Source organism: Cydia strobilella, chromosome Z, assembly GCF_947568885.1.
Source record: "Cydia strobilella chromosome Z, ilCydStro3.1, whole genome shotgun sequence".
NCBI classification, from domain to species: Eukaryota; Metazoa; Arthropoda; class Insecta; order Lepidoptera; family Tortricidae; genus Cydia; species Cydia strobilella.
In genome coordinates, this window is record NC_086068.1 from 8,912,471 (window position 1) to 8,932,071 (window position 19,601).

Here is a 19,601-nt window from a genome sequence, read left to right on the forward strand (position 1 = left end):
TTCGCACGGGTAGTTCAACTAATTTACACAAAACCTTTACAAATATATACATAATAAACCTTCCTCTTGAATCACTATCTATAAAAAAAAACCGCATCAAAATCCGTTGCGTAGTTTTAAAGATCTGAGCATACATAGGGACAGACGGATGGACAGACAGCGGAAAGGGACTTTGATTTATACTATGTAGTGATAGTGAAGCTGTATTCAGCATACCTACATAAAAATGTATGATTTAGATTTATATTTATTTATTGCATAATATAAACTAATTAATAAATAATACAACATAAATTAATTTTACATTAAGTAATCTATACGAATTTATATTATGATCGTCAAGTAGGTAAATAATTTAATAAGCAATCGATGAATTAGGTTTTTTTTTTTAAATGTCAAATAAAATAAAATGAAAAAACAATGTCAATGCTGAATGTGTTGAATACAGCTTCTTTTTGACATAGTAGTAGTAATAAACTCTAAATTTTAATATTTGTGAAATTTCAATTTAGCTTCTTTTTTTGCAAAGCTGCTTAACATTCTTCTAAACATTTAATACACAGGGTGGCCAAAAAATCGGCTTCCTAACATTTTCCGAATGAAGAGTAGCTTTCGTAAGCGACACTGGTGGAACGCCTGTAATTGTAGATCCCCACTGCGGTGACATGTTTGAGAACGGGAAAAATAAGTGCATTCCCGTTGCCAGGGGAGGTTTTAGGATTATACTGAGCAACTTTTACTATGGGACCAACCACGGAATCGCGAAAAAAAAAATTACCTCATAGAAAATGGACCAGCCAAAATTTATGACAGACAAATTCTTTTTGCGAATTCGGGGTTGGTCCCATAGTAAAAGTTGCTCAGTATAATCCCAAAATATCCCTGGCAACGGGAATGCACTTATTTTTTAGCCACCGTGTATAAATATCTTGTAACTTTCCAGTAGCGAAACTAAAAGCAAGTCAAAATCTGCGACTCCGGCCAGCCCCAGCCGCTCGGAGATGAAGCCCCAGTCAACCACCACGTCGCAGGCCCTCACCAAGCCCCCCTACTCCTACGTTGCCCTCATCACCATGGCCATCCACAGCAGCCAGTCTAAGCGTGCCACGCTTAGCGAAATATACGCGTACATCACCAAGGAGTTCCCTTTCTTCGAGAAGAACAAGAAAGGCTGGCAGAACTCCATTCGACACAATTTAAGTCTCAACGATTGCTTTATCAAGGTTCCAAGAGAAGGCGGGGGCGAGAGGAAAGGCAATTACTGGACTCTTGGTACGAACTTTATTCCACTTTAGGATCCGTTCAAATCTGACGAACGCGCTGTTATTACCATTTGCGCTGTTTACACGTACTGCAAATCATGCTACTAACGTAATTCAAAACAGTTGTTATTGCTACTAGCAAGTCTCTGCGAGTCCTTCGCAAACAAGCACATTCGGGCCGGACCTTTTTGAAGCGCACTCGCGTTTCGCAAGATTTGGACGCACTTAAAATTGAGTCATTTATTGTATCCGCGTAGTTATCGTTAAGTAGATATGACATATGTTTTAGAAATGTTATATGCTTACTATGTGCGCCTAGCGAGTGTGGCACTGCGGATGTCTTCTTATTTTCCACGTGCCCATAAGTTATTATGCGAACTGCTAGCGAATTTGATGTTAACAGCTTATAATGTGTCTGCGAGTTAAATGTCATCCTTGTCATGAGCATTCTGCCAGAGTGTCACTTACGAGCGCTTTCTTAATAGTTCTAAACATGCTAGGAAGCCGATATTTGCTCTTATGATATTGCATGACACCAAAATTAAACAGCATAAATCGGCTTCCTAACATTTTCCGAATGAAGAGTGGCTTTCGTAAGCGACACTGGTGGAACGCCTGTTGTAGATCCCCACTGCGGTGACATGTTTGAGAACGGGAACTATCGTCGCCGACGCAGGATGAAGCGGCCGTCGAGGGCCACTCCGTACTCCAAGTCGATATTCGGAGACGCGTACCATGTAGCCCACGTGGCTCAGCATGTGCCTCCCCATATGCAACCGCTTCCGTTGGGCGGGAGAAACTACTTTGGAGCTACGTCTCCTTATCCGCCGTCTTACCCGAGATATGACACGTAAGTTTCACTAGATGTCCTCTTTTATTTGACGTGACGTACGTAGAACACGATGACGTAGTGTTTAGCTAGAATCGTACAGGACTCAAATAACTTAAATATATGTAAAACTCAAATAACTTAAATATATGTATTAACGACGGATAGCAAAAATATATCCTTTTACCGGGACTTTAATAAAATTATTTAAGTAGCCAAGAAAAACCCTAAGATACCCTCACAACAACGTGTGGTAACCTCTATTGAAACAAACAAAGGGCGGCAAACTGCTTTTCTGATGGCTATTACAGCTTGCCTTCCAGCCAAGGCCAGGATTTGCACAGACACTTCCTACTTAATCATTAAGTTAGGTCTTATATCATAAATATAATTACATAAAATATAACGCATCATTGGTATAAAAAGGTAATTATTATAAATATTTAAGGTTCTTATTCTCATGTTGACAAAACGAATGCGATTACTTTCTTAATTACCTACCTATATAATAATAAAATTGATGTGTGTGTGAATTTAGTTCCCATTTCCGTATAGGTTCACCCATTGTCGATGTGTTAGTAAACATTTATGTGACATTAGATAACAAACAGGTGGATTTATACTTTTACAGTGCTTATGCGATACGAACCCCATTTTCATTCATAATTTAGTGATTCTGATTGTTAATTTAATAATATTTTTGTGCCAGATTATTTAAGTTAAGAAATGAAGGGATATCATTTGTATAAATATGCGCAATAAAACTTACCTGGAATCTGCAATACAGAAAAGGACCTGAATGTGTCTATACAATAGTTGCATTCAATGCAATGTATAAAACCATAATTCGTTGTGTATGGATCAGTGTTGGCCCCTAAAGGTGACGGATGAAAAAATATTGCATGCAGCGGATATGAGAATATAAGGGGATATCAATGTACTCGTGCACGCACTGTCAGTTCAATTTCAAAAAAACTTGGCTTGTTGCATTTACAGCTAGGAGGATATGACCAAACGGAGACGCCAAGTCTGTAATTTTTTGTACAAAAAAGTCTGCCGATTTTTGTGGGGGAGGGGAACGTCAAATGTATACGTAACGTCAAAATAGCCATGTCAGATAAACGTCAGTCCATACATTGTGTACAGGGGCGTAGCTAGAGGATATGGCGCCCGGGACAGTCAACAAATTTGCGCCCCCTGACGACTCAGAGGGGAACGCCTGTTAATGGCTACTCCGTTTGTTTATTTCCTCCTAGATTACAGCTTTCCACACTTCGCGTATTGGCTATAAGTTCGTTTTTATTAGCATTAGGAAGAAGGTAAGCGATCTTGACGTCTTTTTGACAAAAATCACTTTAAAAAAATAAGTCACAGCAAGTGTTACAATTATAAATCATATACGATCTTTTATATTAATTTGCTTTCATAAGTAATATAAACTAATTTTTTAAGCGTTTTTCAATATTCTTCAATAAAAAGACACGTTAAGATGTTTACCTTTTTTCTAATGAAGAAAAAAGCGAACTATTTATGCGAAATGAGTGGTGGGAGAAATATAAGCGATGGCAACGCTTTTGGTGTTAACATGTATAAACTTCCATGGGATGACATCTTCGTATTATTTGACAGCTGTCAACTGTCAAATAACTAATCGTTCCGTGCCTGCAATACGGCAACTTGGGCACAAACATTTTTAAAGGAAACAACTATTATTTTTAATTAAGTTTGAGATGTGGCTGTATAGCAGGCAGGGGACGTAATGTGTCCTATATCGCCATGGCAGAAGGAATAAAATGAATGGGTGTTCATGTTTCAGGGCATGGTTGTCTCCCTCCAGCGCCGGACTGGGCTACGGCGGCGCGTGCGGCGGCGTTGGCCGCAGCCCGCCCGGCTGCTCTCCGCACACCGCACTGCCGCACCAGTCCTCGCCAGTGTCGCTCAACCCGTTCGCATCGCATCAGCTTCAGGGTCAGGTACCTAGGTGAAAGCGTCTAACACTTCACACCACACTTCCGTATCATTCCTCGCCGGTGCCGCTCCTCCCGTTCGCGTTGCACCAACTTCAGGGTCAAGTATGTGTGACTGTTCAAGCTCCGTCAGCTGCTTGCAATCACACGTCTTCATTCATTAGATTTATTATTAAGTGGGTAGACACGATTTCAAGTATAACGGCAAGCTCTACAATTACATTCTAGTAGTGCATTCGTGTACTGAGTGTCTGACTATCTTGTATATGAGAGGTCTGCCTATCTCATAGTATAGCTCAGGGGTCGGCAACCTTTTAGCAGCCAAGGGCCACATAGCAGTTAACGAAATTGACGCGGGCCGCACTTTGCTAATATCTATGACTTTATCAGGTATTGTCGTTTGTCAAAATTACATACAAAATAGCCAGGGAGGCTCGCGGGCCGCAAGTGAGAGGTTCGCAGGCCACATGCGGCCCGCGGGCCGCCTGTTGCCGACCCCTGGTATAGCTAATCGTTATCGTAGCCTGGTAGATTCAATTTTATCTTGGACTTGAATGATATTAAAATATTATTGAAATAACTTATGGCTTTTAGAATTAAGCAGCCTATATAATATTGTTGGATCGCTTAAAAGTTTAATTTATACTTTTTTTATACCACAATTAAGGAATATTAACCAACACGAACATAGTTCCGTATTAAAATTATTTTGGAAAATCAACGCCTTCTCAGAAAGATGCCAGTTGATTTAATGACAATTTGGAATGATAATAATTAAAGAAACTTATGCGATTTAATTTGATTTAATACCGTAGTTACAAAAAATTGTGGTTGTATCACAAGCTTCTATCGCACTTTACAGCCGATAGACACATCAATAACAAGAGCTGTATAAATACTAGTCTACTATTCGTAAATCACACTGCTGAGCTCTCATGTAGCCTACGCCTAAATCGTAAATAAAGACATGAGCAGTGGCAAACCAGTTTGTAAGCGGCTAACGCAAAGTTCATAACGTGGTAGTCTCTAATAATCGTAAATTTCAGGCTCCAGTTACAGAACGCGTGTTAAAAGACCAATTTGATTTCTGTAATTAAATTCAGATTGAAATTTTACTAGCGTATCACGATGCTGTAAAGTTGCATGCTTGCAAATAGGTACTTGAACGACGATTTTGCTAAGCATTTTCACGTCGTAAAATTGTTTAAAACCTTTGCAATTGCCGTGTTTAGATTTAAAACTCAATCTTTGAAGCTATCAATTTACTATTAATATATATATGTATATTATCAGTTGGATTTATTCGACAAATAGATATTTAATTCAGGGTTATAACTGTTATAAGTGCAATTTTGATGGCAGTAATTAATCAATATTCACCTCGAATAAACATCATTATATTTAATGATTTGAAAGAGGAGGATTTGAAAGAGTATATTTGTGACTTTCCAGAAGAGAAGGGTCCTTATACTTCATGTGAAATAAGGTCCTTATTATCAGAATTTCTGTTGCAATTTCAGATGGAAATAACTTAATTGCACGTGAAGTATAAGGACCCTTCTGTGAAGGAAAGCCACATACATTTTGCTCTGGTTAAAACTATTTTTAACTGAAATGAATATTGAATAGTTAGTGAAAACTAGTTTTCACCAAGGCACTTTGCGAAACTAGTATTGGCTGAAAAATCCCAGTTAAAACTATTTTTCACCAAAGCGTTTCGGAAAAGTAATTTTAACTAGGGAAATCGCTTTTTTGTTATAAACGGGTTTTTATGGGTTACCACTTCATATATTTTAAGGATTAGCAAAATGACGTAGGCACAATTACCTATTATTCTTGTCATATAACAATTTTATTTAACATTGATATGGTTTAATTTTATTTGGTGTTAATTTATTTCCAAGACAGGCTTCGTCATTCGTTAACGGTTTTATCTATAACGCGTTTATTGTATTCTTTTTTATTTATTGTAGGTGTTTTTGTTTCAGATACAGAGTTCCCTGCAACCGATGCAGTCAATGCCAATGAACTACAACACTATAGGTGTCACTTCTTTGGGTAAGTTTTTGACCAATTAAACTGTTTTTTTTAAATGTCACACAATATGTATTACTCAAAAACAAGTAACAAAAAAGAAACGGCAAGACAGGTAAAGGTCTTCGTTGATTAATATTGAGGTACTAGGTTGGGTAGAGCTGCTCCGTCGTCGAAACCAAGAAAATGTTTTATCGATCTGAATCAGTCCCCTGTCCCAGGGATACACATACTTGTGGCAAAGTTTACATATTTAATATAGAGCACTTTAAATAAATTACTGACTTAATTTGTAAAAACAGAAGGATGAAAGGTACACAGTATGTGATACACCTAACGAGTTTTTGGAAACTATTAATTACCCTATTTGTCTAGTACGTACATTTTGATCCTTCCAACTAACTTCAATTGCAAAAAAAAGATTGTATTTATATGAATTACATCTCTACAAAATTATATGAATGTTGGATAAAGAATACTCCAAATATCTTTAACATATTAAGAATATACAAACTTGAAATAAACGTTATAAATAGTTCCAATTCACAAATAGTGAATTCAATTAGTGAGGTCGAATTCGTTCGGTCGTCAGTAGTTCGACACGAGTAAAGACATCGAAACATATTTACATACATTTTGTCCCCCGAAATCCTCAACCTTAGAGTTAGGAACCACTGAGCTGTGGGTCAAGTAAGCTATATAAACAATTTTTTGTCTAACTGCAGACGGATCTCCAAGCCCCGGACCAGGCTATGCGCACTCCTCAGGCGGATTCTCACCGGGCCGACACCATGACGTTGTCACCTCGTCTGACACCGCCGTCACTAGATTCCCCTTTTGGACAGAAGGTATAAATGAAACTGGTGTGTACCTATAGTCCAGGGCTTCAATCTTCTCGTGCGGGTTCTCACCGAGCCCACTGTGTGTAATTCAAAGGCGACAACACGTTCCTTTGTGAGTGCTATATTAATTTTAAATAAATTTAGGAATACCTAGCTGCATACTGGTGTCAGACCACGCTAAGTTTTCATGCCAAGTGCTACTTCAAGTAGGTATGGAACTTATACGGATATGTATGCATTCTTACTGACAAGTTTGTGCAAAGTTAGCGTAGCGTGGTCAGAGTCTTGGTTATGGACGGTACAGAAAGGACGACAATCTCTTATGGCAGAACTGTTGCAAAAGTGACCGCTTTCAGCTGTAAATAATAGTTCCTAATCTCTCCGGTGGCGCTAGGTAGGCTCTGGCACATGACATGAACCACAGATGACAGAGGTATAGAGCTATAGAGATTAAATGGGGGAGGGGCAACAAATAACCTTACCAAATTACGTAGGTTGTTTTTGGTATGTTGTCAGGAATGTTAAAACATGTGTTTTTAATTTTATCGCATTGCGTATGTTCTATCCCTCATGGTCGCACGGGCGCACATCTATATAAAATAAGTACTAGGTCGGTCTAACACATTTAATTTCGGTGTATGGTAGCGCCGCCTATTTAATGTTTTTTGATGGACACTTCATACATACATATATATTTTGCTCCTTTATCTAGTCTTCATGTTCTTGGTGCATTACATACGCGTCAGTTTTCTAACATCTTATATATACGCCATCTATCTGTAAACTGCCAGAACTTCTTACCATTGAAAATTACGACACGTTCTCGTTCCTGTCCCGCGTTCCTTATTTACACTAGTACGGAAAGTTTTCAATAGATGACGCCAGTGTAATGTTCATGAAAAATTATACTGTGCACCACATCACTGCTAAGATGTTATCACTTCATGGTTATAATAATTAGGTTTATTTCAACTGTAGGTATCGCTTTCTTGACAGATAGTAGGAATATTTAGACAGATAGTTTGTATGATTGTAATAATTATAATATTATACATTTATTTTTATTTGACACATAAAAATGGACACAATGAATACATATTTAGAAAGCCTACCTATCTTTCGACACTTTTTTTCGTATTAATATCAAGAGATCTCGCGATTTTAATTTGAATCACGAGTAACCTGCATAAATTTTGTTTTTATGGATGAATCTTAGCTGTTCAAAATACACGTTACATCCACTCTAAAGTCTTTTTTAATACCCTGACCACAAAAATTGTATACAATAAAACAACCCTTTTTTAATATATAACAATGAAAGTTTTCTTCACTTTCAGAGTGTTCTGGTGTAAGCTATCTAGCACGAATTACGAATTTTATCCTCGACTTATATTGGTCCTCGCCTATCGGCCCTGATATACCTAATGCTTCGTATTGTGCTTTCGTTTTACATTATTTTATCAGAAAAAAAGGGTAGTTTAGTTTACTAGTTTTCCATTAAACTGTCGTTAAAATATTTAAATGAGAGAAGAATGTAGTACACATTGTAACACACTTTTTTGCTATTAAAACATTATAACTCGGCATTTCGGTTGCAAATCAGTGCGTGTATTTTAGAATAGGAGATTCTTCGACCCTCAGACCGTATGGACCGCGAGCCAGGCGCAAATTTCGTCAGTCATCGCCTCCCGGGCGAAAACTCGTATAGCGGTTAACGGCTATGTATGATGAACCCTCGTGAACGTCCGTCAGCAGCCGCTCCGTTGGTGGGTTGAGGAATGGCAGCCACCGAAACGCGTAACACGGTCTTTCCACCGCGATACAACCGGCTGACGATTTGTTTTATTAACAATAGCATCTAAACTATCATCTGACAAAGTATCAAACGGGAGGCGATGACGCCGATGACTGAAAAGAATTTTCTTTTTTACATGTTCATGTGACCAGCTGACGGTCTTTCCACAGCGATACAATCGGCTGACGATTTTGTTTATTCCCAATAGCATCTAAACTATCATCTGACAAAGTATCAAGCGGTAGGCGATGACAAATTTTTTTTATAGACTATTTGCTGCCATTCCTCAACCCACCAACGGAGCGGCAGCTGACGTTTACGAGGGTTCATCGTACATAGCCGTTAACCACTATACGAGTTTTCGCCCGGGAGGCGATTGGTCATGGAAATCTGTTCCTGGCCCGCGGTCTAGTACGAACCTCGGGTATTTCAAAATAATTATATCCGATAATCCCTAATCGTTTGTATTGCGTTTCACAAAGCGATTCCCGCGAGCAAACTAATCAATTAGTGCATTTCAACTTTCCACCCATTTCTCACGGACAATAAAGATTATGATTATGAACTTTATTTCCTTGCACAGTGCCTAGAAAAATACCTGAGCACTTCGACGGTAGTTCAAGGTCACTTTAATGCTCAAGTTCAACAAGCTGTTTTCTTGGAAAATTTTACTCAGTCGATCGGAATAACGAGGATTAAGATATCCTCGTTATTCCGGAATAGGAAGTGAAAAATCATAAGGGAATAAATGTTATAAATCCGTGTAGGTAGTAGGTATCTGCAACTAATAAAAACTGCAAAATTTTATAAATTTGCTTAATATGACAGTGCCACAGAGAAGTTGCAATATTATACCGGGGTATTTTATTATCAGACAACGAATGCTCATAAAAAGGTAACGTTAAAGTACCATTTTTCGGTTTTTCATTATATCTCGGAAATTATGCGTCTTAGCGAGATCTTGTATAGTTTTTGAGATATCCGCTCTTGAATGTTTATTTAGGGCTCTCAATTGTATCTTGATATCTAGGTACATCAGTGAACCTGCTAAGCCGTGTTTGGTATTGTTTTCATATAAATCGGGGATGCTGAATTCATTTATGGTATCACAAGTGAAAAGCCGAAAAATGGGACCTTCAAACTCACCTCTCTCCCCCCGGCTCAATGTGACTCTTAAGGCTAGTTACTAACCAGCTCACTAACTATTCCAAAATCGGGCTCGTAGTTTCGAAAACTCTCAACGCGCATGTAACTGCTCTGGAGTTGCAGGCGTACATAGGCTACGGAGGCTGCTTAACATTAGGCGGGCCGTATGCTTGTTTGCCACCGACTTAGTATATTTAAAAAAAAAACTGTAATTACTATTTCTTCTACCCCGTTCGGATTAAATGTGAAGCACACTAACAAAACTGTCCAATTATAGGAGGATCCCCGAGCCCTAACCCAGGCTACGTGCCGTCGAGCAACTACTCGCCCACGCGACGACACGAGGCCGTCACGTCTTCCGACGCGGCCTCCCGTTTTTCGTTCTGGCCTGAAGGTAATCTTTAGGTAGTACAGACCCTTAACCAAATATTTTCTTAATAAGAGGAAAGTGGACGACCGCTCCATACAAACGTAATCCCTATTTTCCTTTCTGGATATTAACATTATAAAAATTATTGGGATTCCAAAATGTTGCATTGGATTTATTCATCGCTTCTAACTATCAATAACAATATGATGTGGTTAATCTAATATACATCGTGTAATAGGGGATATTACTGCAATGTTCTGCCATCAGAGTGCAGCAGTAGCCTGTTTAATAAACCATAGAGTAACTTATACACACTGTGCCTTTAACAGTTTTTTGACAAGTTATTCAGAGATAATAAAATATGACATTAACCCTTAAATGCATGATTTTTTGTATAACTTTTTAATAAATTGAAATAGATGTGTCATGCTGTATAAAAGTAATAAATGTGATTTTGGATAGCTGCATATTGAGCCACGGACCATCAAATATACGATGCATATATACATCATTATGCATTTAAGGGTTAATGCACCAAGGCCGTTTGTTTGCAGAGAACCTACCGGGAAACGCGAATCTGAAATTTCACTATCTGCCTCTCTATCGCTCGAATATGCAAGAGTGACAGAGATGTTAGTTCGCGTAATATTCCCTATTAATAATTCCGATAATCCAGAGTCCACTATCCTCTTAAGCACAGTATTACAGATCTGGCGAATGAGCCGACAGCACGCTATTCGTAAAACAATTTGCAAATGAATCGCCAATTGCTCGCAAGCATCGGTACCTGTGGGCTGTGGGCTTACCAATTGTCAGTTAACAGTGTGAACGAACCGTGTGTTGCGCTATAATCAGATCTGGACGACCTTTTTCTAGTTTACTCAGGGGCCCAATTCGACTTGCGAAAATGTATGGCTACCATATTGCCACTTATGATGTCAACGCTGAACTCACAAAACTTGCAATTTTATTTATTGCCTATAATGGCTATAACATTTGATCATAGGCAGCTGTCGACTGTCGTCTAATATTTGATAGTTCGGCACTGGCAACGCCATCTATCACAAAAGCAGCTACACATACATTACAGGATGATTATATGTCTTATATAAAACTTGCTTGTTGTGCTTAAGTGATTTTTTGAATTGTAAGTATGTGAATATGTGAATTCTAGAGATGACATATATTAAAGGTTTTTATATTTGTTGCCTGTCTTTTTTTAATGTAACGCACTCCCTAAATTGAGTTTAATACCAACAAATTTATAGTCTATTCTATAGGCGAGGGAGCGTGCTTCTCACTCTAAAACTCACTTTAAAACGCCACAAGCCCCAGATCTTGAAAGCTGATTTTAAGTTATTATTGTTATTAACTACGGAGTGGGTTCGAAAACATTTTACATGTAGACGTGAGTCAAATAGCGACATAGATATTAACTACTTCATGTGCAGACGTCATGCAATCATGAAGCTACGAACTTAACGTAGTTATGAACTTAGAACTTGACTATTTGTAGAAACATAACTTACCTAAGATGTATTATTAAACCACAATGATTATCGATATTAGATGATTCGAAATGATTAAAACGATAGCCTCTCATTTAAAAACATTATAAATAAATGTACTTTCAAACAATTTGCTTGACAAAATGGGCATTGTCATATATATTATTAGTTATATGGTAATCTATACTTTTAGAAAGATAATAAAAATTCGCCTACTTTTTATTAGGTATTAATATTATTCACGTTAAATAATCTCTTTCTCAAATTATTTTATTCATTAAGGGAACCTTTTGGGTAAAAATTTTAAAATTTCTTTAAAAAAATTAAACTGTTAATTATGCATTTGAGACTTCAAAGAACCGATTACAGTACATTTAAAATGCTTTCAAATCATACCTATCTCAATTTGATCCGTAAAATAGAATCCGAGAAATAATGAAAATACGAAGACTGTTAGCCGCCATTCATATGACGATGCGCAGTGACCCATGCTGAACAAAATTCATCATTACTTGGTTATATAGTATTATATACAAATAAAACTTATGTTTTTGGAAAGCTCATAAAAACTCCCGTATATTTTGTAATAACATTCATTGCGGTAAAGTTATAATTTATTGAGTTATAAGCATATTTTATCAGTACTTATGCAAATTTTGTAAATGACTAAAGTGATGACTACGGTTATTTAGAAACAATTATAATACGTTTAATTGTCTTTCAAATGACATCTCACACGACCCGATCAGTCTCATAGGGCTCGAGATGTGAACAAATTTCGATGACAGTCGGCCCCATCTTTGGCCCCCTTTTGTAGCACCCGTCCCCCCCTCCATAAACCACAACCGGTCAATTCGTATTCTGGAGACCAGAAGGAACATATCCATACCAGTAGAGGTATATAGAAGAGATGTCTACGAAAATCGTGAAGGAGACGACTTTTGTTTAATCTGCCTCTAGACTATGACAGTATACCTACATACTCGTAATATACAAACATCTCTTTATTGTTTCACACTAGTTGACGTTAAAGAGTTCGGTGAATATACTCAGACGCTTTGTTTCATGTAAACATACTTATGATAAACCGTCGCCAAATCATTCCTTGGTATACAGGGTGTTTTATTCAAATGGGGCAGTGAAGGAGTATCAGAAACTATGCAATAACTAAATTTGTTTTTATAAATTCTTAAAAAGGCTATTTTTAATAAAAAGTTTTCATATGATAATATTTCGACTGTCGCTCTGAGTAACCGACCGACCGGTTGGTACATAAAATGTGGAATAGATCCGGTCCGTAATATATAAATCGATTTCCAGCTTTCCGCACTCGATATGAGCTTTTTCCTTAAATCGGTATTTGTTCCCTTAACACATTTGGATAAAACACCCTGTGTACGAGTGAGTGACCTTTATGAAATGAAAACGCGTATGTGGGCCGAACAATAGTGTCTATGTTAGTACTTGTATTTGAACTTTATTCTGCCTTTACCTTTAATTGAAGACTTGTTTTGTGATTTTTAGCCGTCGGTGTCAAAGAAGAGGCGTCGACGAGTCTCATTACCAACGCCGCGCCCTACTCCAAATGTTTCATGTGAGATCAGAGCAAAGCGAGAAACTCACAACACTACTATCCTGGCCCTTTTATGTGATGTAATCTTTATTTACAATAATCTGCGGCCTGCTTTACGAAAGCTTCGAACTTGTAAATCAAGCAGAAGACCCTATCTAATAAAAATAGTTAAAAAGAGACTTCCATTACCTAATATTAAGTTGCAATTTTCGAAAAGCGGGCCCTGATGATTTATTTACATATTTATATTACTTATACCCACAATCTCGTGTGAGTTTATAAATGTACACTTTGTACTCTTGTTTTTGGACGGAATAGGAAAATGAGCGTATTTGACGTCTAATGCAAAGAAAGTTAGAAGCTAAACTAATTATTTTCATGTTTCCAAGACTTTTTCATGCTGTTATTTCGTGGTTCGTTTTCGGGATTTACATAAACATTCGTGTAACATCGCTTTCCTTAACGGCAAACTAAAGTGACACAACCACAATACGCAAACACAAACCACGAAATAAATTGTTCAGTTTAAATATGGTAATATGAAGTTTAATTAAAGTTTTGAGTGATGTGATTTGATAACAAGGGGGCATATATTATAACATTTATAACAGGATAGAAAAATTAAATCTTATGTTTAATGTGTAGTTAACTGTTAAAACGATAAGGTAATATAATGTGTATATACAATTCTAACGTTAAACGTGCATTTAAATGTGTAAGTAGGGGAAAACAGATTTGGGGTATTTCGCTACTTGATTAAATGTGTTTAATGTATTCTATGTATGTCGTAATATTCGTTGTTTATTCGTATAATAAACTGCATATTAGAATTAAAAGAAATCAGATTGTTAACATGTAAACCACACATCGTTGCTAAAAACGCTGTACCTAAACTAACAACTTATTTACTTCACGGACATATTTGTCTATCCCACCGTTCCTTTAGGCAGATATTCGTATTTCACTGAAAAAATGTTGATTATAGTTAATTATTTAAGTAGAGAGAAATAAGATGGGCAGGCTCAACTGCGTTGAACGACTATATTCCACCCGTCATCGTTACTGTCAAGTCTCTGTCGTTACAGAGTTCAAAATGTATGCGGTGAAGGAAAAAGGTTATCTGTGTTCTAAAGGATTTTTTTAAACAAAAATTTGTTTGCTCTTTTCTTAATCACTATTTAGAACTGATAGATCAATATTTTTATATGTAACGATGCGTTACGAATCTAAAAATATATAAAATAAAACACACTAAATTATGACGGTCACGAAAAGACGATTCGGGACATTTTTATTATTGTTTAGATCTAAACTGCTAACGATTCTGAATTCGAAGAAACTAAAAATTTAAGGCTCCGAAATTAAATGACTATTGTACAAAAATTTGAATTGATAATATTTCTCGCTCACATTTGTGGAAACTGAAGAATTTCTACATACGCTTTGAATTTATACATAAATTTCATATCAGTTCTTTAGACAACCACATGTCTGACAAGAAATTGTAGAAATTAAAAAGTGGCAATACTGTAGTGTTGTCCCTATCAAATCAATTTAAGAAAACGGGACGACACTACAGTATTGCCACTCTTTAAATTCTACAATTTTTTGTCGGACATTTACGCCAAAAATGTGACGATTACGTAGGAAGTGGCGCCCTCAATAATTGTCTACAATTTGTTGTCGGACTATTATAAATGTGACTTGTTTTTGATGTGATTTGATATTTGTAAAAGAGGACTGTACTATTTCAATGAATCTAAGATAAAGATTAGATGTAAGAAGTAAAGTTACAGCCCGAATTTAAAAAAGTAGAATTGTTATCTACATTAGGGTTATTCATCTTGTTATGTGTGTGTACATTATTATTTACTGTTATCGAATAAAACGTGTTTCTTGGCAGGTTGCAAGTAATGGCGGTTTTGTAATATAATTATTTAACCCAGCAGTAATTGTCAAAAAAAAAAAATTGATTGAAAAAGAACAAAACAGGAGCGATTTCCAAATTTATTGTACTTATTTATTGCAAAATTAACTTTTTTTCAGTTTTGTTAATCTTAACCGTCAGCTGTATCGATCGAAAAAACTTCATATTGAAAAGTACACTGCGGAAAGGAAAATATTATGATCTTTCCCTTAAAGGGGCCCACTGACTATCAGTCCGCCGGACGATATCGGCCTGTCAATTGTTCGCAACTGTCAAATTTTAGTTCTAAGTGACAGGCCGATATCGTCCGGCGGACTGATAGTCAGTGGGCGCCTTAATAGTATAATGGGCGACCGCTTCTCCATACAAACGTAGTCCTAACTTTCCTCCCTGGATATCGACATTAGGGAAATTTTTTTACGCAATTTATTGTATTATATTGTAATCATAGCTATATAATTTATAATTCGTTTATAGTTTTTTTATTATTATTATTATAAGACTTAGAGCGAACACGAATTATAAACGAAAGCTCCTAACTCTTATTAATTTAAAATCTTTAAAAAAAAGTCAAACAAAGTGGCATAGCTGTATCTAGTTAAAACGAGTAAACATGAAATTGCGTTAAAAAATGTTTGTATTGTTAATGATTGTTAATATCCGGAGAGGATAATGGGGACTACGTTTGTATGGAGAAGCGGGTCACGTGACTTCGTCCCCTTTGGCTTTGTATTTTTTCGCTTCCAGTTATTGAAATAAACAATGAATGTGATTTCATAAAATACGTTCTTTGTTTGAATTTTATAATAAATTGACGTTTCATAAAGAGGCCTTACTGGTTAGTACGTAGGTATACCACAATTTGAGATTTTTTATAGTCTTTTGGAGCGATAGTTTTTGTGCTGAGAATACAAATTAGAAATAGCACCCATATGAATTGGTAAATTGTTGTAATTGCTCAAGCAACTGAATTCAATACTTCACAATAAAATTACGTATTTTCTAAGTTAAAAATGAACTATGTTAACAAGCTAACATTTTATTGTCTTCGGTTACCGCGATAGTTACTCATGAAATAAAACTATGAAAACGGATTATATCGCGTATATTGAATTTATAATACATCCCGACGTTTCGAACCCTTTACAGCGTTCGTGGTCAACGGGTGACTGAGGAAAAATTACAGTGCAAAAATACCCACATACTAAAATAATTAACAATCATAGACTATAAACTTTAAGGCTGGTTGTACATGCAAAATCGGTTCATAAGGCTAGTTATACACTACAATTATTTTCAAGTAAATATATATATATACGCGATAAAAACTACGCCGGCTCCAACCCTACACCACGGACCCGAGATTTAATTCCCTCCTAAATTGTAGGAGGGTATCCCAATATGGGACCGGCAACAAACTCGGCGGGACACATCTTTTCAAAACATATTATACTCAGAATGTCCAACATCATCCAACACTAAGGTCTCACAGTCTATGTCTCGCTTGCTCCTTTATCAGATGGACTACAGGATCCCGGACTATTGGATCCTGTACCGCCGAGTTTGTTGCCGGTCCCATATTGGGATACCCTCCTACAATTTAGGAGGGAATTAAATCTTCTCGGGTCCGTGGTGTAGGGTTGGAGCCGGCGTAGTTTTTATCGCGTATATATATATCTTTACTTGAAAATAATTGTAGTGTATAACTAGCCTTATGAACCGATTTTGCATGTACAACCAGCCTTAAAGTTTATAGTCTATGATTGTTCATTATTTTAGTATGTGGGTATTTTTGCACTTTGTAATTTTTCCTCAGTCACCCGTTGACCACGAACGCTGTAAAGGGTTCGAAACGTCGGGATGTATTATAAATTCAATTTACGCGATATAATCCATTTTCATAGTTTTATTTCAAGCTAACATTTTGTAGAAAATAAATTAACGCATTAACTGCCAGGGGGCGTGGCTTAGGAACAAACTTGTATGACGGTGAACGCACATGTGCGTTGGTGGCAGTAACTGCGTTAATATGGAGATCGACTTGTGAAGTTAGTTTACAACTTTAGTTAGTTAACAAATTGTCGTTAAATGAATTATTCTCCGATCTGTTTTCAGTGTTTTATTGTAGTGGTCGTTTCATTTCACTAAGGTGGCATGGCGGGCTATGTTATTTTGTTGATTTTATTTAGTTAAACTGATGTATCAAAATGATAAAACAGATAAAATGTAAAAAATAAATAAGGGATATTAAAAATCTTCATTGCTGTTGTTTCATATTTATTTAAAAAATTCTGTAGGCTATGCCGAAAATAATTGCCATTTACCTTTACAAATAATTATCCATTGATTTACTTTGATTTCTTATATTTATTTACAACAGTTACCTAAATACATAGCACTAGAGATGTGGTGGATAAGATTATCTCATCGTATCTCTTCGGAACGTTTCGCATCAAAGATGGGTGTTTTCATTAATTTAAAACATAGTGACGTACAATTTTTCAAGTCAAATGTCATACCTTTTGACAAAAAACTGGCAGTTAAGAGGAAAATGGAAGACCCGCCTCCATACATACCATTTTTCTCTGTGGATATTGAAATTATTTTTGCACGATTTGATATAATAAAAATCAAACGAATCAGCATAGTTATACATGGTCATTTATTTGACTTTTCTTATATAAAAGAGTTAGGAGCGAAAAAATGCGAACAAATATTTTTGGAAACAAATAACTAATCAAAGACGTGTTTGTATTTAAATACTTTTTATAAACTATTTCATCTCTCTCGATATCATGTTGGACAGTGAAACATGTTAGTTATATTTGGTTATCTAAAAGAACATACCCTTCGGTAATATAAATATCTCAAGGCAAATAAGGATGAAAACAATAAAATGATAATTTTAATTACCATTCATATAACAATATGAAAGTTTTGACACCAAGTTAATTAACTAGTTTATTATATTATATCTAATTTAATCTACACGAATACACTTTTATGATATCGTTTTAATAAATCAGTTTTCGTCCTATGATAAAGTTCATGTTAGGTAATATAAAAATACAAAATGTAAAATTTACACAAAGATCCTGGAATCGGAAATTACGCCGGAGATAGCTAAATAGTTTGGTTTGGTAGTAAGGAGGTAATGTATAAAATTTTATGAATAAATAGATTAAATAACACCTAGTTACGTAGCGAACTTGTAAAATTGTGAACTCGTCGGTCAATAATAACTTACGTAGACTGGTTAGTAGACAAATAACATTAATTGAATAATCATTATAATATTGTTCAACATATTTCTATTAAGTTAAGCCTTATAAAAATAAAACAAACTGATATTGTTGTTACAAAGTATAATACAGTTTTTTAGAATACAATTACCTAACGAGTATTAACAATTTAAAAAAAATACCATTGGAAAGATAAGACGTCACTCCAGAACTTAATTATAATTTATTTCACTAATAATGATAATAACATTAAATATGTAATTGAAAAGAATATTAACTCTTTGAAATCCTACATTACCACTATAGACAAATATTGTTACATGTTTGAGATATTAAACATTTAAAACGTTAAAATACCTACGGTAAAAGTGACGTCCAAATTAAGTATATTGTTTTATAAACAAGTTGATTAAATGCGCAGCCATATGCTGCCTCTCCCTTGTTTCTAATTAAAGCCACATTCCATTGACACTAATTTTCAAAATTTATAAATTATAATAAAGTAGATTTATCTTTAAGTACCTACTTATACTTTAAAATATTTTTTGGTTTGTTTCCGAAATCTAGCCGTAGGTACCAAAATGATGATCCATTTCTAAACCCTTACATTTAATAAAACCCTTTCAAGGTATCAAAAATAACGTAGATTTATGGCTGTTTCTCAAAAAAGTGGCACCGCCACCTGTCAATAGGTTCATATTAGAACATTTCACCGTGCATCATTTTAAATAAATTATTAAAACATGTTTTAAGGGGCTTTTTACAAGCTTTTATTTTTTTCACCTGCCCCGTTGTCGGTCTGTGCGTCTGTAATCAAATCTTGCAAGTTTTTGACCCACTTCCCGATTTCCGATTAAGCTGAAATTTTGCATACGTTGAGTAAAAATGCAATAAATATTATGGTATCATCGAGATGATCTGATGATGGAGACAGCAGGTGGCCATAGGAACTCTGTGATACAAAAACGCAACCTAATTGTGTTTGGGGTATTAGTTGCCTGGTGAATGATGCGTCCCACTAAAATCGTCGAAACGGTCTAAGATTGAGCAGTCATTAACCCTTAAATGCATAGTGATGTATGTACATATGTACACATACACAAGAA

At 35.9% G+C, this 19,601-nt stretch overlaps 1 protein-coding gene across 3 annotated transcripts in view; it reads left to right on the top strand.

Moving 5' to 3' along the window:
* LOC134754309 (forkhead box protein L2-like) overlaps positions 1-15,500 on the top strand; it is an 86,655-nt gene extending 71,155 nt beyond the window's left edge. For 2 of the 3 annotated variants that reach the window (XM_063690554.1, XM_063690552.1), the window contains exons 5-11: positions 944-1,272; positions 1,887-2,112; positions 3,908-4,064; positions 6,047-6,116; positions 6,818-6,940; positions 10,153-10,269; positions 13,278-15,500. In XM_063690554.1, coding sequence (XP_063546624.1) covers positions 944-1,272; positions 1,887-2,112; positions 3,908-4,064; positions 6,047-6,116; positions 6,818-6,940; positions 10,153-10,269; positions 13,278-13,351 — 1,096 coding nt within the window. In that variant the 3' untranslated portion in view covers positions 13,352-15,500. The remainder of the gene's footprint in view (positions 1-943; positions 1,273-1,886; positions 2,113-3,907; positions 4,065-6,046; positions 6,117-6,817; positions 6,941-10,152; positions 10,270-13,277) is intronic. The other variant, XM_063690553.1, reaches the window with a different exon arrangement.
* The last annotated feature ends 4,101 nt before the right edge of the window (positions 15,501-19,601 follow it).